Here is a 25,904-nt window from a genome sequence, read left to right on the forward strand (position 1 = left end):
AATTGGTAGAGGCATTCAGGATGGTTCCAGACGCCTTCAGCAGCTCTGTTGGGCAATCTCCTTCTTGGTGCTTTGTTGACAACTATGTTTTTCAACTATTAGAGCTTAAATTTACAAACATAAAAAAAACACACAAAACAACATAGTTGCTCATCTGATGTTTTCCTATGAGGGATAAGAACACAAAGTACCAAATAAGAACACAAAATACCAACTGATTATGATGTGAAGGAAATACACCATGAAGCTAAGACAAGTCCTGCTGAAGGAACACATGTACGAGAAATTCGGGGGAAGAAATCACCGTGGACTGAAGTTATCCTAAGAAGTCCCCTGAAAAAGCTAGGAATTGAGCCACATCTTAAAGAATAAGGAGCATATGAGTGGATAGAGAAACAGGAAGTACATTCCAGGAAGAGGGAAAAATAAACAGAAAAAGGGATGGAGGTGACAAGAAATAATGTGGAAATGATCAGGAAAAGGATATCTTACTTAGCAGTAAAATGAGCGTTAGCCAAGTAGAATAATAGGCTGCATCCAGATTTCTATAGACCTTCATTGTCAGAGTTTGGGTTGATCTTCTAGGCCAGTGAACACTAAACTATGTTATCTTGACTTACCAGTGCTAGGTGTGTTGCAAGTAATTTGTTAATAAGTAACAAGACACTGGAGTAAAGGTATTAAACAATGTAGTGGGCTACGGGTGTGTCACGCAGGAGACCCTGCTCGCTGTGCCATTTGTCGTGCAGGGTGGCAGGCAGGGTCTCAGCTCCCACTCCCCGCCCAAGAACGCAGGACACGGTAAGGCCAAAAAGGAACACCCACGGAGCCATAGATAGGGGAGTCAAACCAATATATTCTCGCTGGCGGCTGGGCTGGAGACACAGGAAGCAGGATCTACATAATCTGCCTAACAGCAGTCCGCGCTTGCCAGCCACCATCTTCTCGCTAGCCCCCATTCTTTCTGCTAGCGTAGCCACAGCCGTTATATTAGTGGCCAATGGCTTACGGGTTACAGCTGACGGCCAACTAGCCACAGCTGCTGGCATCTGATCACAGTTGATGGCCATTTACTACCCGAGCCAGCACCTTTCTATGTGAGGCCGAGAGCCTGGAAACTGTTTTTTGGGGTTTTGTCCCCACACTCCACCCCTACAGGGTCTCGCCTCACAATCTACGCGACAAGCGTCTTCTGCGAGGGGCCCTGTGCAAGGAGCCTGGAGGTAAATGCACTATCCTGAACACAGCCAGGCTCTCTGGGCACAGCCAGGGTTTCTCAGGGCACCACCAGTACTTCTGGGCACAGCCAGACATCCTGGGCTTCTTAGGGTACCACCTGTCTCCCCGGGCACAGCCAGGTTTTCTCAGGGCACCACCACAGTACTTCTGGTCACAGCCAGACTTCCTGGGCTTCTTAGGGTACCACCTGTCTCCCCGGGCACAGCCAGAGTTTCTCAGGGCACTGCCACTCTTTCTGGACACAGCCAGACTTCCTGGACTCAGCCAGGGCCTCTCAGGGCATTGCCACTCTCTCTGGACACAGCCAGACTTCCTGGACACAGCCAGGGCCTCAGGGCACTGCCACTCTCTCTGGGCACAGCCAGACTTCCTGGACTCAGCCAGGGCTCTCAGGGCACTGCCACTCTCTCTCTGGGCCTCTCGGGGTACTGTGCTGGAACAACAGCGGCTCACATCAAGGTGCTTACATATTATCAATGGCGGCCAGTCAAGACACAAAAGCAACATCAAACCAGTCTCACTACATGGTGGTATGTTCCCAAACAGTCAAGCGTCCAATAAATTAGGGATGGAAGGCAATTCCTCATAGTCCATAGTCATTCGCCAGGGCTGTCCTGGGGGTGAGGGATGACCTTGACCTCACCCTCATCTCCCACGGAGGACTCAGCAAGCGTTTCCTCCTGGGACTAAAAGTCCTGCATCCGGGCTGCCTCAGCAAGCAGTTCCCAGCCCACAGGGCGGCAACAACCTTCGCTTTCTCCGCTTTCTCAGGCCTCTGCTGGTTGGGGAACCGTCCACATCTTCCCACCCCTCCACGGGAATCGAGCTCTCTGGCAGCTGCTCCTCCTGGTCTTCCTCAGACTGAGCTTTCATACGCACAAACTGCTCCACTGCCCTTTGGAAAGCTTTGGCCAGCACCGTATCCTGCCGACTACACCATGTGTCGTGCAGGGGACCCTGCTCGCTGCTCCATTTGTCGTGCAGGGTCTCAGCTCCCACTCCCCGCCCAAGAACGCAGGACACGGTAAGGCCAAAAAGGAACACCCACGGAGCCATAGATAGGGGAGTCAAACCAATATATTCTCGCTGGCGGCTGGGCTGGAGACACAGGAAGCAGGATCTACATAATCTGCCTAACAGCAGTCCGCGCTTGCCAGCCACCATCTTCTCGCTAGCCCCCATTCTTTCTGCTAGCGTAGCCACAGCCGTTATATTAGTGGCCAATGGCTTACGGGTTACAGCTGACGGCCAACTAGCCATAGCTGCTGGCATCTGATCACAGTTGATGGCCATTTACTACCCGAGCCAGCACCTTTCTATGTGAGGCCGAGAGCCTGGAAACTGTTTTTTGGGGTTTTGTCCCCACAGGGTGGTTCTACCCCTGTCCCCTGGGGTCTTATCGCTGTAGCCTGTACAGGCTACAATTCCATCTACCAGCATCCCCAACTTTTGCTGGAGGACTTTTCTCTGCAGGCCAGCAGAATGCCAAAGAATTTAGCCCCTGACAGCCCTGTAGCAGCCCTCAACCAGGGACTGACGGTAACTGGTGTATAATGAACTTGGCTTCCTCCCCTATTGGGTGAAATAACTCTGACGTGCATGTTTTAGTTCTAGGCCTGTGCTGTTCAATATAGAAGCGACTAATCACATGTGGCTTCTGAGCACTTGAAATGTGACAGGTCTGCATTAAGTGTAAAATACACATCAGATTTGTAAGACTTAGCACAATAAAATAGAATGTAAAAAATCTCAATCATTGTTTTAATATTAATTACATGTTTAAATGATGTCTTTTGCTATATTAAATTTGTTTTACCAGTTTCGCTTTAATTTTTCAATGTGGCTACAATGAAATTTTAAATTGCATATGTGGCTTGCACTACATTTCTATTGGTTAGGACTGTTTTGGACTCTCAGTAAAGTCCATGTATTTTACTTTTAATAATATAATGTGGTTGATTTGTGATTAATCTTAAACGATATATATTTGCTTGTATTACTTGCAAAGTAGAGGTCTAGGAAAAATAAATTTGGATGAAAATAATATCGAGTACTAAAAAAATAAAATTGATAATATTTAGTTCCTAAATCTCACTGGCTTATAAAATGCTGTAATGAATATTGTGAAATATTAAAAAAAAAAAAGAAAGGGCAAAAAATAAATAAATAAATAAATAGATAGATAGATAAATAAATAGTAAATGAAGTAAATAAAAAAAATAGTGTTGTAAAGATTTTGTAGGGTATCTGATGGACACTTGTCTAATTAGGGAGACCACTTCTTGGGCGGGGTAGATGCCTGACCACTGCAGTGTCCACCTGAAGCTGAAGCTGAATAATAATGAACGTCAACTATAATTTAATATATATATGGTCACAGGATGTGGAGTACAATATAAGGAATAGAGGCAATAGAATTGTAACAGTTATATACAATGTCAGAGGGGTAGTAGATTGGGGGTGGAGAATTATCACTTTGTCACAAATACCAATATAGCTGTTTTTGTTTTTAAAGATTTTTTTATTAAAACATAGCTAACATAAAATGTTATATTAGTTTCAGGGGTACACCATAGTTATTCAGCATTAATATATCAAAGAAGTGATCACCATGATAAATCCAACAACCATCTGACACCATACTACACTATCACAATATTGTTGACTATAGTCCCTATGCCATACATTATAGCTCTATCACTTATTTGTTTTATACCTGAAAATTTGAACCTTTTATTCCCCTTAAACTTCCCCCCCTTTTCAATTTTTCAATTATAGTTGACACTCAATATTATTTCATATTAATTTCAGGTGTACAGCATAGTGGTTAGACATTTATATAATTTAAGAAGTGATCCTCCTGACTAGTCTAATACTTACCTGACACCACACGTAGTTATTACAGTATTATTGACTATATTCCTTATGCTATGCCCTACATCCCCATGACTACAATGTAACAATCAATCTGTACTTCTTAATCCCTTCCATTTTTTCACCCACCCTCTCCACCCCTTTCTCATCTGGCAGCCATCAAAATGTTCTTTATATCTATAAGTTTGTTCTGTTTTGTTGTGTTTTTTTTTTAAAATTCCACATATGAGCTAAATCACATTGCATCTGTCTTTCTCTGTCTGACATACTCCGCTCAGCACAATGCCCTCCAGGTCTATCCATATCGCCACGGACGGCAAGAACCCATTCCCTTCCCTCGCTGAGCAATATTCCACTGTATGTATGTACTACCTACTCTTTATCCATTCATCCGTCAATGGACACCCAGGCTGCCTCCACATCTTGGCCATTGTGAACAATATTGCAATGAACATATGGATGCACACGTCCCCTCCAAGTAGCGTTTGGGATTTCTTTGGATATACCCAAGAAGTGGAATTACCAGATTCTTTATTGTCTCTTGTTATAGCCTTTGTTTTAAAGTCTACTTTGTGTACATATTATTACTTCAGATCTTTTGTTTGTTTCCATTTTCATGAAATATGTATTTTTTATCCCTTTACTTTCAGTCTGTGTGTGTCTTTTGATCTGAAGTGAGTCTCTTGTAGGCTCCCCCTTCTTCCCCCTTCCCCCTTCTCCCCTGCACAGCAGCCGATAAACTGTGGACATGGCCAAACCCCACAGCCAATCAGCCTGAGGGTCAGTCCCACCCACTGATGTACCAACAGCAATCAAGGCTCAACTGTAAGAGGAGGGCACACACAACTCACACAAGGGGCACTTCTGGAGCACCCAGCACAGGCGACCAGGTTGTACAGGGTCAGATGGTTGCTAGAATTATCATGGTGATCACTTCTTTAGGTATATAAATGTTGAACAACTATGGTGTGTACCTGAAACTGGTATAATGTTGTATATGTTAGCTATATTTTTTAATACAAACTTAAAAAAATAATAAAGACACCCAGAAGAAAGACTAGGAGAAGAGAATAAGGCCACATGAAGACTGAGACAGAGATTAGCATTATGCAGCTACAAGCCAAGAAACGCTTGGCACTAGAAGAAGCTGGAAAAGGCAAGGTAAAATTCCCCTTACAGACTTTAGAAGGAGCAGGGCCCTGCTAACGCTTTGATTTCAGACTTCTGGCCTCCAGATTGTGAGTTAATATACTTTTGTTGTAACCCACCAAGTTTGTGGTAATTTGTTAGAGCATCCCTGGGAAACTAATACATCATCCCTGGCCATTAAGTGCAAGGCAGTTCTCCTTATCTTCTCCTACCAAAGCTTTCACGTAACACATTGTCAAGCAATTATTATCAACTATCTGTAATACGGTCACTTGCCCAAAGAATTTTATATGGCTGCATAATGTCTATACATTAATCCAATGTGGGGTTAGTTATATTAGAGAAGTTGATACTTCATGGAAAAAAAACACATCAGGAATAATATTTTTTTCAGTAGCTAAGTATGGCACGATTAAATGCCAATTTGCATAACTTCTGCCAGTGAGTCAAAAAAATCCCTATGGTTTGTAGGCCTTTGTCAGATTTTTTTTAACTTTGAGAGTTTAGATATTCAGAACTCCAAGATATTTTGTGAATATGACACTGTAGCTCAGGGCCTGAAGTTTCATCCTTAAGGGGATATATTAGCCTTAGACTTCACTTTACTTTCTTCCCTATATGAGAACATTCTGGCTACCAATTATTGTTTTTGGACATTCTCCATAAAAGCTTAACTTGAAACCGCAAATAATTATGAGGCCAAAAACTCCAAAGGTTTCTTTAAAAAAGTTTATTACGTAATAAGTTGCAGACACCTTGACAGGAAGATGTCCCCAAACCACATGTCATTTACCTAGTAACAGGTAATAAAATTAGCCTTTAGGTAGAAAAAGTGCTTTGATGCAGGTAGAATATATTCTCAAACCAAAGCTAGATCAGGCATAGAGGTTAACTGTTCTAGTTGTGGAAATAAAATCTGTTTGGTTGGTGAAGACTCCCAATGAATCTACCAAATGCACCTGAGAAAGGGAACTTGTTTCCTGGACTCTTTTATTTCATCCATCTCCCCCTGTCCCATTCCTTGCCTAGAGTGTCCTGCACATTTTCCTGGTTTCCTGAAACGCATCGCATAGCGATGTACCATCATCTTTTCCCTCTCTGATCCTTGCTACATATCTTTTTATCTACTTCTGCTTGTCGCCAGCAATTTAAAAATGATTAGTCTTTCCATCCTCTCTCTCCTGCCCTGCTCTTTTCCAAGATCAATTTCCATCCTACCCGCGTTTTCAGAACCTCTTGCTCCAGGTGTGTCCTTCTCCCTCCATTCACACTAGAATTTCCCAGCTTCCTGGGCCCAATTCTGGCTGCAGAGGCCTCTCTATCCCTCCCTTCAGCTGTCAAATCGCTAACGCAGTTCCAGACTCCTCCCCCCATGGGTCCAAGCTCCACCCCTCCTCGTCTTTTCCCAGAATGTTCTTTCCCAGCATTTCTTGGGAGCCTGCTGCTGCTGCGACTGGACTATTCTGTTTCCTAGGATACCTCTAGCTTTCCCCAAAACCTTCTCTGTCCTAAGAGCCTTCCACCAGGTTTCTCATATTGACCGGCAAGATTTCTGGACACAGGTGAGTCTTGCAAGCTTCCTTGTAATTTGGCTAAATTGATTTGTTGATCTCATAGCAGGTTGTTTCTACCCCCAAAAGGTCCTCAACTTGGAATACCTCTTTGTCATCTTGAGAAGCTTTTTAAAATGCACCCAACCCTGGAGGTTTGGATTTAATTGGTCTGTGTAGGATGTGGACATTGGAATGGTTTAACAGCTTCTAAGGGAGGTCTAATGTGTATGTCCAGGTTTGAGAATCGATATAAAATCCTTCAACCTACACATACTTTTCTTACATGGCTCTTCTCTAAAGGTGTTAGAGTTCCCCTTGATTTTTGACCATGTAGCAGCCCACCCTGAAGGAGTCTTACACCTTCTGTCCTCAGCTGTAGCTCACCACAAAAACAACAAAAACAGAATGTTCCCTCAGAGCTTTCCAAGAAAGTTGCTAGGAAATTTGGCGGTATGTCTGGTTCTGGTAAGCTGCCAAAGACAATTTAATAAAAGAAGCTAGAAGGGCTCAGGCTGAAAAAAAATCCAGGGTGATCATACAGTTACTTATATTTGATGCTGAAATGTTAACTGTTCTGGCAAAATAAGATGCCTAGGCAATTAACCCTCTACATCAGGGGTGTCCAAACTTTTTTCAACGTTTTTTACCAAGGGCCATATGTGGTAAAATACACAAACAGCCGGGCCACTCACTCGAGGTGAAGTACGTATTGCCTCACCTGGTTTATTTAAGTAAACTAAATATATTTTTGGAATTTGCTGTGGGCCAATTAACAATGGATCATGGGCCGCAGTTGGCCCGCGGGCCGCAGTTTGGACAGCCCTGCTGTACATCATACTTGGCTTCTGCTGTTTTCCCATCTAGCTTTGATTACTGAAGACTATAGCTGGCCTACGAAGTCTTCTAGTCTGAAGTGTCATTGTACAGATGAGGAAACTGAGGCCAAGGGAGGAGATGTGATTTAATAGAAGTTCCACAGTTAAATAGGGGAGGAGGGAGTTGGGAAACCTGGTCACCTTTATGAGAGTATGAAGTTCTTCCAAACACACCCGCTTCTCATCTATTTAGTAGTCTGCTTTGGAATTGCCACGATTAATTATCAGTGTGGAAACTGGCATTTAGGTGAATGCCCAAGAGAAATTGAATTTTATTAAAAAGCAAGTGCTGCAGGTAATTGGTGATTCATTATTAAGCTAAAAAAACATGGAAATAAAGGGGGAAAATAACTTTATCTCTCTAAGCCTCTCCATAACAGGATGATACAGAGGTGAGTTTTGAAAGACAGTGTCGATTTTGTGTTTAGTTTTGGATTTGGCACATGATAAGTATGCAATAAATGGTCATAATTATTATCAATCAGAGAGGTTTTGCAAAAGCAGCATGAAACAAAGCAGATACACCGTGAAGTCCCCACTGTTTTCCTTTCTGAACAGAGAGAAAATGAAGTTTTGCAAATTGTGGCTATTGCATTGATTAGGGACTCAGTTTTTCTTTTTAATTTAAATGCATAGTCATGTTCTTTCTTTCCATAAAAAGAAGGTGATCTCTCACTTGTAACTCCACAGTTCATACCTTAGTAACCAGTGCCAACCAAGTTGGTGTAGTTAGCCACTTTTTATCTGTGATCTTGGAAAAGTGAAACAATCAGGTAAGGAAGGTGACAAGGGTTTGCATGCATATTCATTTAAAAATCTAGAAGAAATCAAGTATTGATCTACTCAAAAATCAAAGAGAACTAGACACTTACACTGACTAATGAGTATATTGACTACAAATGTTATTTGTCTCAATCAGTAATTTGAGAAATGTGAATAGTTTAATTGTGTTTTCTTTTAAGGGAGAAAAAGTTTTGTATTCCCTCTATTGTTACCATGAAAATGCAATAGCTGGCAAAAATATTCTGCACGTGTAGGAAACTTTTGGGGGAGGGGTGGTTAGGGCATTCTTTGTTGCAAGTAATAGAAACCAATTCTAGCTAGTTTAGCAAGAAAAAATTCAATCCAAGGACAAGATATCCTGAGTCTAAAAGCAGTGAATGCAAGGTCACGCGGCTTCTCCCTGTTGTTTATTTTGTTTTTTCTATTTCATATATTTTTGAGATCTGCTTTCACAGTTTCTCAGGTCTTCCTGGTGGGTTGAAAGGTCCCCAAATCATATCTTCAGAGTTAGATTTTATGGATGTAGCTGTCCAAAGAAAGGAAGGTTTGTCACAGTCCCAGTTCTATCTTCCTCAGGAAGGCTCCTCTTGGGTCAGTGGCCCATCCTTGAATCGATCACCTGTGACTACGTGGTCAGGTTACAGAGCAGAAGGACACCTTCAGAAAGTCATCCTTCCAAGCAGGCTAGCAGGTCCAAGGACAGGCTAGGCAGACCTCCAATTAGATATCCACTAACTGGCTTGTAACTCACCAGGTATTTTTAAGTAATGATTTAACTTGATCCTCAAACAATGACAGAACACTCGGTACTCAATTCTTTATATAGCATTTTCCACTTTGTAATCTTATTTCTGTTTCTCTAGTCTCCTCATTAGTCTGTGAAATTTTGTTTTGCATTTTCAATGCCTGACATTGGCGGTGGGGGGGTGGTGCCAATAAGTACCGTGTTTCCCCGAAAATAAAACCTAGCCAGACAATCAGCTTTAATGCGTCTTTTGGACCAAAAATCAATATAAGACCCGGTATTATATTATATTATGTTAGATAAGGCCCGGTCTTGTATTATAGTAAAATAAGACTGGGTCTTATATTAATTTTTGCTCCAAAAGCAACATTAGAGCTGATTATCCGGCTAGGTCTTATTTTGGGGGAAACACTGTATTTGTTGAAAAAATGTATGACTAATTCTGTCAGGTAGAATACTTAGATGAGAAAACTGGGATGCACTTAGATTAAATGACAAGATGAAGACCCCCTCAGCCAATAAGTGTGAAATCAGCTTCTATAGCCTCAGTCCCTTTCCCAACCACCAGACTGCTTTTTGCTTCAAGTTGTCTATCATGTGAATGTTAGACAGGAAAGGATTTGGTCTAATGGTTAGAATTGGAAAGAGAATAGAATTGGGGTAAAGATGCAATACATTTACAAGAATTTGATTTTGCCCTTTGGGTGCATCAGGTAAAAATAGCTTTCCACTAACTACAAAGAGTCTGTACTTTTCTCCTAAATGTTTAAAGGTAGAAAAACTACTTAGGCTATGCTTAGAATGACAAAAGTAAGGTTTACGTTTTTTTATTGTAGGTATTTTACTCCTGAAAATGATATTGTACATGGCAGTCACTCCTGGAGAGGTGATCACTTCTCTCATAATTTTGGTGATCGTTTTTGTGAGAGCACTCAAAAGCAAGGGGAGAAAACATGTGTCTCTCCCTGGCCCATGGTCTTTCCCCATCATAGGATTTCCCCATCTTCTTCAGCTTGGAGATTATCCTCACCTTACCTTCATGGAGATGAGGAAGAAATATGGAGATGTCTTCCTCATCAAACTTGACATGCTTCCTGTCGTGGTGGTGAATGGGATGGAAATGGTGAAACAGGTACTGCTCAAGAATAGAGAGCATTTTGCAGGCAGACCTAACATGCATGCGTTTTCTTTCCTGGCAGAAGGAAAGAGTTTTGCATTTTCAGTCAATTATGGAGAACGTTGGAAGATGCATAAGAAAATTGCCTCTAATGCTTTACGAACTTTTACTAAAGCAGAAGCAAAATCCTCCACCTGCTCTTGCTTACTGGAGGAACATGTCCTGCAGGAAGTTTCTGAGCTAGTAAAAGTCTTTACAAACTCGACTTCCAAGAATGGCAGCTTTGAGCCCAGAAGTGCTGTCACATGTGCAGTGGCCAATGTTTTCTGTGCCCTTTACTTTGGCAAGAAATATGACCACAGTGACGAGGAGTTTCTTAAGACAGTTAAAACAAACGATGACTTGCTGAAGGCAACCAATGTAGCTAATCCTGCTGATTTCATACCATGTTTCCGCTACCTTTCCCTGCAGATTATAAATGCTCCTCGGGTGTTTTATCAGGCCCTGAATCAGTTTATTGCACTACATGTACAAGATCATCTTATTACATATGATAAGGCAAGGATTTAAATTCATGCCAGGACAAGGGATTTGGTGAGAAGCAAAAGATAATGGTGAGATGCAATGAGTACCCAGGACGTTGTGTGGATTCTTTCATGGTTCTTTTCACTATAATTTTGCCATAAAGACCCTTTCCCACACTGTTAGTAACTGAGTAAATGTGAGTTCCAGTCAGTGAAATTATAGGGCAGTACTGCTTAGTTCTCCTGTAGGGGCCCTAAGAATTCTGAATGCGATCTCAGAAATGTCCCCAGTGTAGATAAGGCCCCTACTTGAATTATGAATTTGTAATTGGCTGATAAATGATGACCGACATGTAGGTGACTTCCCCGAAGAAATGAACCAATGATTTTGTCTCTCTCGTTTTATATCTGAAACTGCAAGCTCTTAAAAGTATCAGCATTTTTTTCTTAAGGAAATGTTTTGAATAATTATAAAGAATACTCAATAGGAAGCTTCTAATTTACCCTTTTCCTACTTTAGTTCCTTTACTATACAGAAATGAACTTTGAGATCATAACATCTGTAGAATATATGTACTAGAAAGAATTGTAGCTCTTGAGGGATGATTTGCTGAAATGATGGCATCAGGAAAAATAAATAAATAAAACATGAAAAGGTGGATAATTGAGCAAATGAAGAGGTATAAGGAGTTAAGTCCCCTCCAATGGAAAACAAAACAGGCAATAAACAATCTGTTTCATGGTACCAATTGTGAATTCTAGATCAGACACAGTAAGTAAAAGAATTTGTAAAATTTTCTTCTTACTTCCTAACCTACTCCAGCCTCATGTCTTTCTTCATGGGGATTATAGTAAAATCCTTAAAATAGGTTTGGAAACCTCTTATGATAGTCATTGTCCAACAATTTCACTATAATAAGTTAATATCTAATTTTTTAAGTGCGCTTCCAAACATGCATTTTTTTTTCATTAATGGAAAGAAACTTTAAGGAGAAAATTCAGTAACCTGGTTTTCTATTCTACACTCTTTAAGATTGAGCATTACCATTGACAAGCAAAATTGGTTGCAAGGTTTGAAATGATCTATATTCTTTATATTTCCAAGCAAATTGAGTTTGTTTCATGTTACAGGCTGCATGAGATTAATATGCGATGTGAAATGTAGGTCAGGATCAATAATCAATACTAAGCTTTGTCTCCTCAGGACCATACATGAGACATTACTGATGCTCTGATTCATACATGCCATAGTAAACATGCAGCTACCAAAACAGCCACCTTAAATGACGATGAAATCATAAGCACTGTGAATTACCTCTTTGCAGCGGGTATGTGAGAGTATTTGTCAATGCATAAGGCAAATAAAGATTAACGACAATTTTTGTTTTCTACTGTTTACGCTTGGGGGTATTTTCTTCTTTTAATATCAGTCAGTTAGTGTAATTGACCTCACTCTGTATAAACAATTTGGCATTCTGCCTTCTTCCCGTGTCATTCTGAACTTTATTTTCATCCCAGGAGTAGAGAATTGAGTTAATCAAGGTCCCCAGTTCATGATTAAGATCATTGCTCATGCAGTGCCTGGCCTTGTTGCTTACTTTTTATCCCTGCATCTCACACCCAGGCCCTTTCCCAACCCACTGACATTTATTTTTAATTTATTTAAAGTATTTTTTTTTGTTTTGTTTTATGTATTCTTATAAAACAGGCTTTATCTCATTGTGTATTACCATGTATTCTATATCATCATGATTTCCAATTTATGTAAATACCATTGTTATTTACATCTCCATCTACTTCTAACTTTTTCTGTGAAGCCTTGTATTTTTAAGATCCAATCATGTGTTGCCAGGTGTATTTCTAATTTGCTGCTTAGTCGGTTGCATAATACTCCCTGGGTGTATCCCCCACATTTACCCATCTGCTATCTCTGCAGTGGACACCAAGTCGTTGTCCTTCAATCTAGTTGTGGAGGGAGCAGCTCAGCTCCGACTCCAGTTGCTGTTTTCAATCTTAGTTGCAGGGGGCGCAGCCCACCATCCCATGTGGGAATTGAACCAGCAACCTTGTTGTTCAGAGCTCACTCTTTAACCAACTGAGCCATCTGGCCATCCCTATAAGGATATTTTTTTAAAAGCCTGAACACCACTGAATATTAAAGACTGGGTGTGTACGTGTGATTAACAACACGTCAAGTGGACTTTTTTTCATCTTGATTTGATGAGATAATATATTTCAGAAATATGTAATACTGTCAAGATACTGAAAAATCAGCAAATATAAAATTACAGCAAATTGAAAATATGACTAGGATATAGATTTCCACCACCAGCTGTGCACAACCCATTTAAAAATTGTTTGGAAAAATGTATGCAAAACAAAGAGAATTCTGTATAATGCACTTCTTCATTCAACAAACATCTGATAGAATTTGCATTTTGAATTCAAACAAGAGTAATAAGGAAAATTAATAAAACTTCCACACATGTCTGTTACCTCTCTAGTGATATAGAATAGAATATTTTGTTAGAAGAAAACAATGAACTCCACATATTTTAGTGGATAAAATTTGCAAACACACTGTTTCATCAGATCTACCATATTATTAACATTTATATTTCCGTATCTGACTTTTCAAATTGATCACAGAGATAATTTGATTTTTCCTTTGGATATGGTCAGGCTCTCCCCAAATCATTCATTATAAACTCAATTTTAAGCCTTGACATAAAAGCAAAATTTATGAAAATCAAAATATGAATCCTGTTATTTACCTAAATAGTCCCATATTTTGGATATAACTTCTATGGCTCCACAGTGTACAAAATCAGTGTTTTCCATGCAGTATTCATGGCTTGCTCTTTTCTCTTTTGCTGGAGAATAGGGTCAGTATATTCTGAGTAGAAGCCTAAATTTTCACACGATATTGTACTCTACTATGGTCAACAGTTTCATTTGGACAACTTACTTATAGGGTAATTCTTGTATAAAGTCAATTCTAGTATGAAGTCAATATAGAAATTTTGTGACTTTGGAACTGTAGAAGCTACTGGCTTACTATAGGAGATTGACCTGCTCAAAACATGTGAAAATTAGGTCTTGAGAAGAGATGTTTGGAAAGGAGTTGCCTCTGCTCTACAGGTATATCTGGGTGTATTCCTTGGGCATGTTATGATGTTATGTTATTCCTTGGGCAAGTTGTTTAGAGAACAAACAGATGGTTAAGTCCCAATGCTCTGGAGCCACAGACTTAAATTCGGTACTAGCTTTGTCTCTTGTATTGTCCTTGTAAAATATTTAACCATCTCCTTGCTCCAAGTTTCTCATCTCTAAAGTAAGACTAACTGCAGCCCCAATCTCAATGATAATGCAAACAAGTGATCAGTGTTCACTATTCTCATCATCGTTGATGCCATCGTCATCATGAAAACCTTGAAAAAAAGATATATTGATTTAAAAACTCATCTTTGCTACCAGATTTTTATAAGCTTTGGTAGAAAACACCAATAGCATTATTAATTTTTGGCATTTGGTCATCATAGAGGTTAATTTACAAGTACAACACCTTATAAAAGCTTTTTAATGTGGCATTTCAGAGTGGTAGGTCTTTAAGAACCGATCACATTCTTTGATGTGATGTTAAAGTGACCCTTGAGAAGAAGATGACTGTGACACAGAGTTTCTTGCTTTTATTTTCAATAATGGAAAACAGTTAGCCAATGTACAGATGATCTCAAAAGTTCAGATACCCTGTTCAAAGGATGAATTTTAAATCATAGCAACTACACTAAAAATTAGTATTTAAAAAAAATTGAATGTACTCAGTCTTCCATAATGTGCTCGTACAAACTTATGGCTTTTGGATCTAGATAAGTCCAAGTTTAAGTTCCAGACTCTGGCTTCTGCTGCTTTGGGTCACTTTGAACAAGGCCCATCCATTACGTTCTTGAGGCATAGTTTTCTCTTCAGTAAGATGAGCATAATTACATACACCACATGTAATATAGGTATAGCTATATTAGGTTGTTGCAAAAGTAATTGCAGTTTTTGCGATTATTTTTAACCTTTTACACCACAATTACTTTTGCACCAACCTAATAGATATGTAGCCTGGAACAGAGTAAGCACTCTATAGCTGCTTATGATTATAATTACTGTTACTACATAGATCATAGCCATCATTATTTTATAACAATGGTGTTTATTTTCTAGTAAAATATTTCCATTGTTTTCACTTGTCATGAATAACACCTATATATATATTTAATGTTTTATATTTTTATTGTGGTTGCAAACAAATAACATTAAATTTACTACCTTAAAATTTTTTAACTGTACAGTTCAGTACTATTATGTATATTCACATTGTTGTACAATAGATCTTTAGTCCTTTTTCACCTTGCAAAACTGAATTCTATACCCATTAAACACCAATTCTCTCCCCCTTTCCCTCAAGTTCTTTGCAACTACCATTCTACTCTCTGTTTCTATGATTTTTGACTACTGTACATACCATATATGAGTGGAATTATACAATATTTTTCCTTTTGTGACTGATTTGTTTCATTTAGCCTAATGTCCTTGAGGTTCATCCATGTTGTAGCATGTGAAAGGATCTTCTTTATTAAGGCTGTATAATATTCCATTGCATGCATATACTACATGTTATTTATCCATTCATCCATCAGTGGACATGTGGATTGTTTCCACCTCTTACCTATTGTGAATAATGCTTCAATGAACATGGTGTGTGAATAGCTCTTTGAGATCCTGCTTTTAATTATTTTAGATGTGCTATACCCAGAAGTAGAATTTCTGGATCATATGATTATTCTTTTTAAAAGTTTTTGAGGAACCTCTATAATGTTTTGCATAGTGACTGCATTATTTTACCTTCCAACAAGTAGTGCATAAGGATTCCAATTTCTCTACATTCTCACCAATGCTTACTGTTTCTGTTTTCTTGATAGTGACTATCCTAATGGGTGGGAGGTTAAGCCTATATTCTGAAGAAAACTTTAACGTATAGTAATATTTTATTCGGATTTTGTTAATTTGTGGTTACATTTAGATTCTTTCCCCTGGTTTCTTAGTATTCAAATATGAAGTAAATTGAGGATACCAATTTTGCTAATATTTTTTTCCATGACACTTTGTCTTGTATTTATTTTTCAGGGATTGAAACTGTATCAACATGTCTATACTGGAACTTTCTTTATTTGATACAGTATCCAGAAATTCAAGCCAAAATTCAAGAAGAAATTGGTAACATGCTTTCAGATGAAAAATATAATTCTTATAATTGTCATTTTTAAAAATAAATTAAAAAAAAAACTTTCTTGTTTCAGATGGAAATATTGGGCTGAAATCACCCAGATGTGAAGACAGGAAAATTTTACCCTACACAGAAGCTTTCATAAATGAAATATTCAGACTTGCTTCCTTTCTTCCTTTTACTGTTTCACATTGGTAAGCATACAATTCTCCTTTGACACAGCAACAAATAAGGAATATAAGCCATTAGAATACTTTCAGTCCTTTAATATCTATATTATGTTATTACTATTATTTTACTGTTCTTTTTAATCTCGTTTCATTTTATTTTGAAATCCTGTAATCAAATTTTTACATAGAGCAAAGGCATATTTTGTAAATATTTTTCATAACTAAACTATAATGCCATTTTATGTGTACTAATTAAGGGGAGAGAAGGATATGGAAACTCCAAACAATGGATCATACATTCCTAAGTGTCATACAAACTTACTTCCTGCTAAGAGTAGTCTTAGCCACCTGCTAACGTGGTGTCACCTTCAGTAGCTTACAATTTTGCTGGGCAATGGACTAAAGCAGTCAGTGTTACCATAAATAGATTAAATAGAGTATCCATTTGTAGGTATTTGAGAGTTTACTGAATTTATATCAGACTCTCCAGCTCACAAATGCATACCAGTATACATTAAGTGGATACACTTTATTAAATATAAATATAGACCACTGAAGTTCTGCTAGTTTGAACTGTTCCCATTCCACACAATTAAAATAAAAAATTAGATTCTCAGTGCTTTTTCTCTTCCATCTGTAAATAGTGAAGGAGTGGGAATGCCTCTCACCTGAGGAAGCTGACGTAATTATGGTTATGGCACAGCAGTATGGAGTGCCCTCAGCTTCGGTGTCCTAAAGGGCCAGACCATTAGCTGAGGAGAGTCAAGGCCAGACAGTGAACACCACAATTCCCTGTGTTTTGTCTCTTTACTTTGCTTTCCATATTCATACACAATGCTGTCTATTCACAGTGATCCATTTTCTGCAGATCCTCTTTCTGGATGAAGTAAATTTCATCTTTAACTTAGGTTTCAAAATCATGTCTTATTTTTAAAGAAGCAATTCTTTTGTCCCAGTGACTTTCATAAGGGGACTTTGGGTGCTTCAGGAAAGAGTAAAGCTTACATAAGCTTTACTATGTAATTAGTAGCAGTGAAGCTTTGCAAAGTTTACAGGTATCATTTGGATTAAATGATAGTGATCCATTTGTTTTGGGGCCCTGAAAACACAGCTGAGAACATATCTGATAGGAAAATGTACCTGAGGACATAGGTGTTCATTATATTATTAAAAGTGAAGGAATACATTAATATAAAATAAAGAAGCAAATGCATTAACCTATGAGAGAAGTGTGATTGTGGCGACAGAGTCCCAGAGAGCAGTTTCTAGGCTCTCAACCTCATGTGGAAAGGTGCTGGCTCGGGTAGTAGATGGCCGTCAGGTGTGACTAGTTGGCCATCAGCTGATAGCAGTTAGCCATTAGCCACTGATGTAACTGCCTTGGCTTCGCGGGGTTGGTTGGCAGAGAAGCAGAGAGCAGATTGCTCATCGTGTAGATCCCTGTGTCTCGCCCGGATGCCAGCAAGACTGGGGTACAGGAAGACCCCTTGTTGGGGAACTGGCAGATGTTTGCTCCCTGTGTCTCCAACCCAGCCACTGGTGAGAATATTGTGGTATGACTCTCCTATCTCTGGCTCTGTGGATGTTCCTTTTTGGCCTTGCTATATCCTGAGTTCTTATGCGGGAAGCGGGAGTTGAGACCCTGCGTGACAGTGATATGAACCAAGAATTTTTGCACAACAAAAACAGTATCTTATATATGTTGTTTGGGATTAATCTATTTTTCTATACCTGAAAGTTTATTGTATTCCACTTAAAAAGATAGAGGATGGGGCAGCCGGACAGCTCTGTTGGTTAAAGTGTGGTGCTCTTAATAACAAGGTTGCTGGTTCGATTCCCCACATGGGCCACTGTGAGCTGCACCCTCCACAACTAGATTGAAACAACTACTTGACTTGGAGCTGATGGGTCCTGGAAAAACACACTGAGTAAATGAGAGTTAAAAAAAATAATAAAATAAAATAAAAAGAGGATCAAAAAAGCAGAAAGTATGTTAGAATGAAATAAATTAAAACAAACTAAAGGGCATAATCATAGGTAAAAGGTGCAAAAAATTGTTATTACATATAACGCACACACGCATACCACACAGGACCAAACAGTACTCTAACAAATATTTATTGCATATATGTTCCCTAAAAGTTATGTGGAAAGCCACTTTTTTTTTAATTAATTAGATTTATTGGGGTGACAATTGTTAGTAAATTTACATCGATTTCAGGTGTACAACTCTGTATTATATCATCTATAGATCCCATTGTGTGTTCACCACCCAGAGTCAGTTCTCCTTCCATCACCATATATTTGATCCCCCTTACTCTCATCTCCCACCCCCCACCCCCTTACCCTCTGGTAACCACTAAATTACTGTCTGTGTCTATGAATTTTTGTTTCTCATTTGTTTGTCTTGTTCTTTTGTTGTTTTTGGTTTATATACCACATATCAGTGAAATCATAGGGTTCTCTGGGAAAGCCACTTTCATATACAAAGTTTTGGGAACATATATGGAGAGAGAAAAATCTACAATTAATACATTTATATATTGAATCCTCCAGTAGAGTAAGTAGCCACTCACATTTTAATATTAGTGAAATCAAATTTTACATACCAGGTTTCCATAAAATGGGAGCCTGTGCCTTTTTATGTAGAATAGAATTTGAACAGCTTTATCCACAGAGGGCCCGTGGACAGGAATGTATTGAGATAGGCAAGTGGCTGTACACAGGAGAAGATAATCCTTCTAAGAAACAGGTCCATTCCTTTTTTGGTCCTTCTCTTTGTTGTGAGAGCATCCAATGAATACAGTCCACATTATTTGCCAAAGTTCAGTACCAGCTACAAAATGAACATAGATCAGATAGAAATTCAAATATCACCTTTTCTAATGATGAGAGCTAGTTTGCACAATTTGGCTTAGAATTGTACCAAGTAGGGATGCCCACACTTCTCACCTGAATAGGTATACTTCTTCTCCACTCAGTCTCTAGCAAGGTTGGACAACAGCAGTCTCCCCTGGAAGTACAAAATCTGCTGCTCTGATGTGCATTCTCTATAGGTTGGCTAATCAGCAAAGAGAACCCAGAAGTGGCTACGCCAAATGTGTCCAGTAGCTCTCTCAACCTCATCCAATTGAAATGTCACTGCTGCTCTTGTGGGGAGAAGTGAGTGTGGGGGCCATCTAGGAAGTTAGGGAGTGCCATATGAAAATATAACATGATTTAATCTAATCCATGCATAATTACAGAGGTATGAAGGGAAAAGGTATACAGGTTGCATAAAGAAGTCTGAGTATGGGACTATAAAAATAGATTATATGTTCTAGAGACAACTTAAGAGATCATCCAACACAACTGACATCATTTTACAGCTAGGAAATGAAATCAGAGTAGGTATGAGATTTGCCCAGCATCTCACTAGGAGCAGTGCGTGTCTAGAGTTCAGATTTCCTAGTTCCAATTCCATTGTTTCTTCTACCAACTATGAAAAGATGTTATATTTTGTTATTCTAATCTATTCATAAAAGCCCAAAACACACTGGGCACACAGAAAGTGCTTTATAATTGCCTTAATAGCTTCCTGAATGTAATTTGACATGTCTACTTATGGGCAATTTTGTCATGGAAAGATTGAGATAATTTTCTACTGCGATTTTAGCTCATTGCAATGCCTTAAATACATTAAGTGCTCAACATGTCTAACAAATACAAGAAAAGGAATAAATTACTAACTTGACAATAGGTAGAAGATGTGTCAATTAATGATAGAATGAAGATTTATGAAGATGTCATATTATTATAGTTTAAAATGACATCAATAAAAAGAGTCTGGGAGCTGTGGGAGGCAGCTTACAGGTGGGTTATGTGAACTGACAGGATGTGCTGTAATGCTGTGTTTTCCTTTCCCAGTACCACAGCAGACGCAACGCTGAATGGCTGTTTCATTCCCAGGAAAACTTGCACCTTTATTAACATGTATCAAGTCAATCATGATGAGTAAGTCACCAAAATTATTTCTTGGGGTTACATTTTGCTCAGTTGTTTACTATTTATTAATCAGGGAAAGAGGTGCATTCTCCTGAACCAAACTTCATTCTTTCTGTTTCTCTTTAAAGAAGTTGGAAAGAAGTTCAGGTTTTTCTTCCTCATTGATAGTGGGAAGGATGATCTCTTAATATAAATTCATTCAGGGCAAATCCAATTTCAAAAGTGGGCTCCGTGGGGGAGGTGTGAGCCAAGGACTTCATGGACTCACTGTCTGTGTGGATATGGCCAGCAGATGTTTGAAATGCAGCCTGATTCCTCCACCAGAATGCAAGCCACCAAGCAGGATTTTCTTTAAAGAAATACTGTTGGTGTGGAGGCATTTGTTTAAGCTAAATGAGTATGTGAATCGAGACTTGATTTTATGGGGAAAATGTTCCTATTTCGTATAAAACAGAGGTCACAAACTTAAGCACCTACTGAGCAGTGGGAAAATATTAAAAATGAGAGAATTGCTCTTGTTGAAACAGTTGGGAGAGGTCATCTGCTGTGTCTAATTCAGCTCAGTAAACTGAGGAAAAACAGGACATTGTCCCAGTGTTGTCAGCTCTTTCAGTTATACGACAGAACTCAAAAATGCACATTTTCATGTGGAATCTTTTGATGTTTAAATATTGGCAACAATGAATTGTTTTTAAAAGATTATGAGAGCAAAACAAAATTTATTGGAGGACTGAGTATGACTCATAGGTCAGGTCTGTGACCTCCGCTGCAGAAAGACAATTTTTTCCTAGAATGAGAGTGGTATCTCTACACAAAAAGGTAAAAGGTCCAGTTCTTTGTAAAGTCAAGTGGGCCCTGTTATATGGCTTAGGGTGTATTAGGAAACTCTAGCATTTTTTTTATTTAGCTGTCATAGACCCGTCAGATATGGTGCCTGAAACAAAAGGTGGAGGGAGAAGAGAGAACCAGTGGCATAGTAATTGGGAACTGTGGGCAGCCGCTCTGTCAGAGCTACTTTCTGGTGACCTGGCTGCTTTGTGACGATGTATGAAGGCCTTTTCCTAAACACATTGGTATTCAAGTAACAGGTGTTGTTCACAGTCTTGTTCCCTCTCATTTTGCTCAAAGCAAAGGAGATTAAATATTTAGTACTTTTTCTTTATACAACAACTTTGGAAAATTCTTATGAAAATTTTGTTGAACTCTTCATTTAAAAAAATCATTAAAAATTGAAATAAATGTTTAGGTATTTTAATCAGAAGTCATTTTGGTGCAAACTAAGTACAATTGTACTAAATCTTTATGGTAACTAAAATTGTCAGTAAATTAAAGGAAAGAATGATGTATACATCAATTTATACCAATTATACCTCTATATTTATATATATGTACATGTGAATATATGTATGGATATGTACACATACATATTATATAAAATTTCTAAAGGATATTCCAAAATTGAGCAAAACATTTCATGCTAAACAAAATTATTGTGGAGAAGTTGGCAAGCATGGCAAAATGATAAAATGATTTATTTTTAAAATGTAACTTTTGTTTATTTTATACAGAACTATTTGGTATGATCCCACTTTATTTATACCCGAAAGATTTCTAAATGAAAACAAGGAACTTAATAAAGTCTTGTTGAGAAAGTTATGATATTTGGAATGGGAATCCGGAGGTGTCTTGGAGAAGAGGTTGCATGGAATGAGATATTTATTTTCATTACCACAGTTCTGAAACAGCTCGAGCTGAAAAAATACCCTGGAGCCGAGCTCAACCTGACGCCCACCCAAGGGTTAGTCATGAAGCCCAAACCATACCAGCTCCAAGCAGAGACCCGCTCCCCAAGTAGTTCATGTTGTTAGATTCTCAGACTGGTGTTGAGTTTCTTATTAAGTCAGAAAAATTACATAATTCAAATTCATTTAACAAACAATTTAAAGGTTGTACCCTAAGCTGTGCTACTAAAATTCTTTGTCTATCATCCTAATGTAGGAAGTGGTTTTTAAAGTGTATGGTATAAGAAGGGAAGGGAGTTGGAGGATGGAGAGGGCAAAGGTGGTCAAATACAGGGTGACAGAGGGAGACTTGATTTTGGGTTGAGCATACAGTGCAGTACACAGATGATGTATTATAGAATTGCACACTTGTTAAATGTTATTAATCAAAGTCCCCAATAGGTTTAATTGTAAAAAGTGTTCGGTATAGCCTCACTTCTAATTTAAGAGATCTTCTCCCACGAGGATATTTTAAAATAATAATAGTGTGATGTAATTCAGGGGTTTTAAACCCATGTCTCATGCGGTGGTGTCCCAAGTGTCACTGTGTCGTTGAGAGCATGAAAGGAAAGAAAAAGTGAGTGGTGGATTGAACAAGCAGGCAAGGGGGCTCTATTTACCTTCCTTTACACCAGCTTCAAATAGACAGGTATACTTATATTGGTTTTAAATATGGGATTCAGAATAAGAACAAGGTTCTGATGTTAATATTTTTTTTTCCCCAGTGGCCTAGGAAATAGGTGTCAAGAGGTCTGGAGAAGAGAGCTAGGTGGGCTAGAACAGCAGAAAACATTTCACAGGAGTAATAGATGAGCTGCACTAGATTTTGAGAGGTAGAGAGAAGGACATGAGGGAGATTTTCTTCAAAAATCCATTTTTATATTGGCTCTTCTGTTTTCTGTATTCAGAATTTCACTTCAGGACAAATTGGTGTTTCTAGGATGCTATCAATTTCTTTTGACACTTACTAAATATACATGTGTATTGTTTGCTAGGGTTGCCATAATAAAATACTACAGTCTGGGTGGCTTCAACAACAGAAATTTATTTTCTTATAGCTGTAGAGACTAGGAGTCCAAGATCAAGGTGTCGGGAGGGTTGGTTTCTTCCAAAGCCTCTCTCCTTTTGTAGATGGCCAACTTCTCATGTGTCCTCACATGTCCTTTTCTCTGTATGCATACATCACTGTGTCTCTGCTTTTTCTTACAAGGACACCAGTCACATTATATTAGAGCCTCATGCTACTGCCTCACTTTAACTTATCTCTTTGAAGACCTTATCTTCAAATACAATTTCATTCTCAGGTACTGAGAGTTGTTACTTCAACATATGAATTTTGGGTGGGGAGGGGGAACACAATGCAGCACATAACCACGTGTTATAGGAAATAAAAGAAACTAATTATTTAAAAATATTTTTCAGTGTGGTACCCAGAATTAAGTATGTGCTTCTTTAATTAGTTAATGAGCTAAGGCATATAAGGAACGTAAAATGGACAGTGAAAAACCATGTATTTCAGATTGAAGCTTTAAGGGGAACTGCATTACAAAGGACTTGAACTCCAAGCTGGAAAATAAGAGGACACCTGGGGTCTAATTTAAATGGGAGAGCAGTATGGAGGTTGATCTAAATAATGACCATACTGACCAGGATGTAGCAATGGAAACAGAGAAGTTAAACAATTCAGAGACAGTGAGGATTAAAGCCAGGACTTAGTTCTTTTCAAATATAAATCAATTCAGAATTATCCTTGGGACCAAACAAATTGGATTGCTTGTTCTTTTTTGTGAAAGCTTTTGAAATTATTTATAGTATCCCCATGACAGTGTGTCAAATGGAAACTATTTTTGCATATTTTCCATAAGAAATCGTCAGACCTTCTGTATATTCAACAATAATGGGGATGACTAGAGCACTGTAGGAATCGTGGTATCTGTTTATCTGGTATTTTTTTTAAAAGAACTGTATTTTTCTAACCTCTTTTTTTTTTTTTTAGCAGTAAGCAAATATGATTCTATACCTTTATTTTAATTCCTTGTAAAATGCTAATCTTCACTTTTACTGTGCTCCTGAGGCATAATTAAATGGTGAAGTACTGGGCTTTTTGTATAATTCATAAGTTTACATTTTATTAATTTTTAGAAACATGGATAAAAATGAAACAGGGAAAAGCAAGTATAAAAGCAAAGCAGGAATAACTTTGTCATTTAATATATAAATATGAGTTATTTTTAATTACATGTATTTGTTTATCCTGAAGTAATAATTTATTTTATGAAATGTAATCAGAAGCAACAGAGTGTACCAAAATATTATATCAAAATAACTTATATTAACATAAATACTTCAAATTATCATCTGGAAACTACCCACAGAATTCATTAAGACTATAGAGCAGTTGATGATATATGGATATATAAATACATCAGTGGTAATCCAAGAAAAGTGAAGTCTTTCAAATCACTACATATGAAGTAAAAAGTACAGTTACAGGAATTAGATAGCTTGCTACATACCAGTACATATGTATACTTATAACTCCATGCCCTCCTTGTATTAATACCTACAGCCCCTTGGGGCTCTTGGTAGCATCATGAAAGTGTAGACCAGCCTAGAAACATCCACTGCATGATGCAAGTGGGATGGAATGTGTCTGGTCCCAAGTGCTCTTCAAAGAAAAAAAACGTGCACCCAAATGTATAATGGTATTTATATATTCCCATATTGCAATTATTTTATTCCCAGTTAAACCTATAATTCAGATGTGATATCACCATGACAAGATAAGAAATCAGAACCATTTTTGAGAGGCCGAAAGGAATTTGGGGATTTTACTATCTACGTAATTATTAACTAGGCTATAAAATTTACAGATGCTTCCAGGCCTCCAGATGGGTGGATACACAATTTGATGTTTCAGATTCACACAGGACTTGCCCACAACATGTAAAATTCGTATTTCAAACAAATGAAAAAACACCCTACTATGTATACCATGAATCAGAAGCAGCTAACAGAAGCTGTCTTATGGCTTGACCATCTATAAAAACATTTCCTGTGAGGAATTGGCTTTCTCTTTAGATAAGAATAAAATGCGGGATGCAGGCAACTGATTCTCTATGATACACATTTTTAACAACGAGAAAACCAAAGTAAACACTGTACGAGTGTGTAGGTCTCTTTTTATCCTTCCTCATGTTGTTTACAGAGAGTAGGTTACCTCGAATCACTCTATCAGGCCCCACCAACAGAGAACTACACATATACAGACCACCATTTCTTTTATCTGCTACCCCTGCGGACAGAAGCATGTTGCGTGTATGAATTTTCCAGTTAAGTGAGATGACCAAGTTTCAAACTGCTCATTTTAATGAATCTTCATTAACTCAGTCTCTCTGAGTTTCTGATGTCTCAAAATGCATTTACAAAACAAATTTTTATCTTTTCCAGGCTTTATAGTGAAATTTATTTCTAAAGGTACTGCACTGGGCTATACTCATTTGATGCCCTATAAAATAGCACTGTATCCATTTAAGATTATAAATTAGCCTTGCTTCTGTGAACTCACATAAAGGGTGAAGAAACGTTTAAAGATGGCATGCATTAATCATAAAAATGAATTCATGAGTTTGGTCTAGAGAGGGGCAGAATCTTCAAACTCTTCGACTAGACAAATGAACTGTGAGTGAAAACACGAGGTTACAGAAGTTCTGCATTAATTAAGTTAAAACAAAAGCTTTCAACTCAGAATAAAGAAAGAAACAAATACAGTTAGTATAAAACATTAAAAGTCTGGGAATATTCATTGATTGATTAAGAAGCTCTACATACCTAC

The 25,904-nt window shown here is 38.2% G+C and overlaps 1 protein-coding gene across 7 annotated transcripts in view; it reads left to right on the plus strand.

Moving 5' to 3' along the window:
- Positions 1–2,048: 2,048 nt before the first annotated feature.
- The window catches only part of LOC308504605 (annexin A1), a 110,438-nt gene continuing 86,582 nt past the window's right edge, over positions 2,049–25,904 (plus strand). For 3 of the 7 annotated variants that reach the window (XM_081065598.1, XM_081065597.1, XM_081065595.1), the window contains exons 1-4: positions 6,695–6,824; positions 16,035–16,124; positions 16,208–16,328; positions 20,211–20,297. Coding sequence is in view for 3 of the 7 variants with exons in the window: in XM_081065593.1 (XP_080921719.1) it covers positions 20,234–20,297 (64 nt within the window). In the remaining 4 variants the exon portion in view is untranslated. Of the gene's footprint in view, positions 2,264–6,674; positions 6,825–12,063; positions 12,188–16,034; positions 16,125–16,207; positions 16,329–20,210; positions 20,298–25,904 lie in introns of those variants that run through there. The other 4 variants (XM_081065592.1, XM_081065593.1, XM_081065591.1 and 1 more) reach the window with 4 other exon arrangements.

This window comes from Rhinolophus hipposideros (assembly GCF_964194185.1).
Source record: "Rhinolophus hipposideros genome assembly, chromosome: 11".
In the NCBI taxonomy this organism is placed as follows: domain Eukaryota; kingdom Metazoa; phylum Chordata; class Mammalia; order Chiroptera; family Rhinolophidae; genus Rhinolophus; species Rhinolophus hipposideros.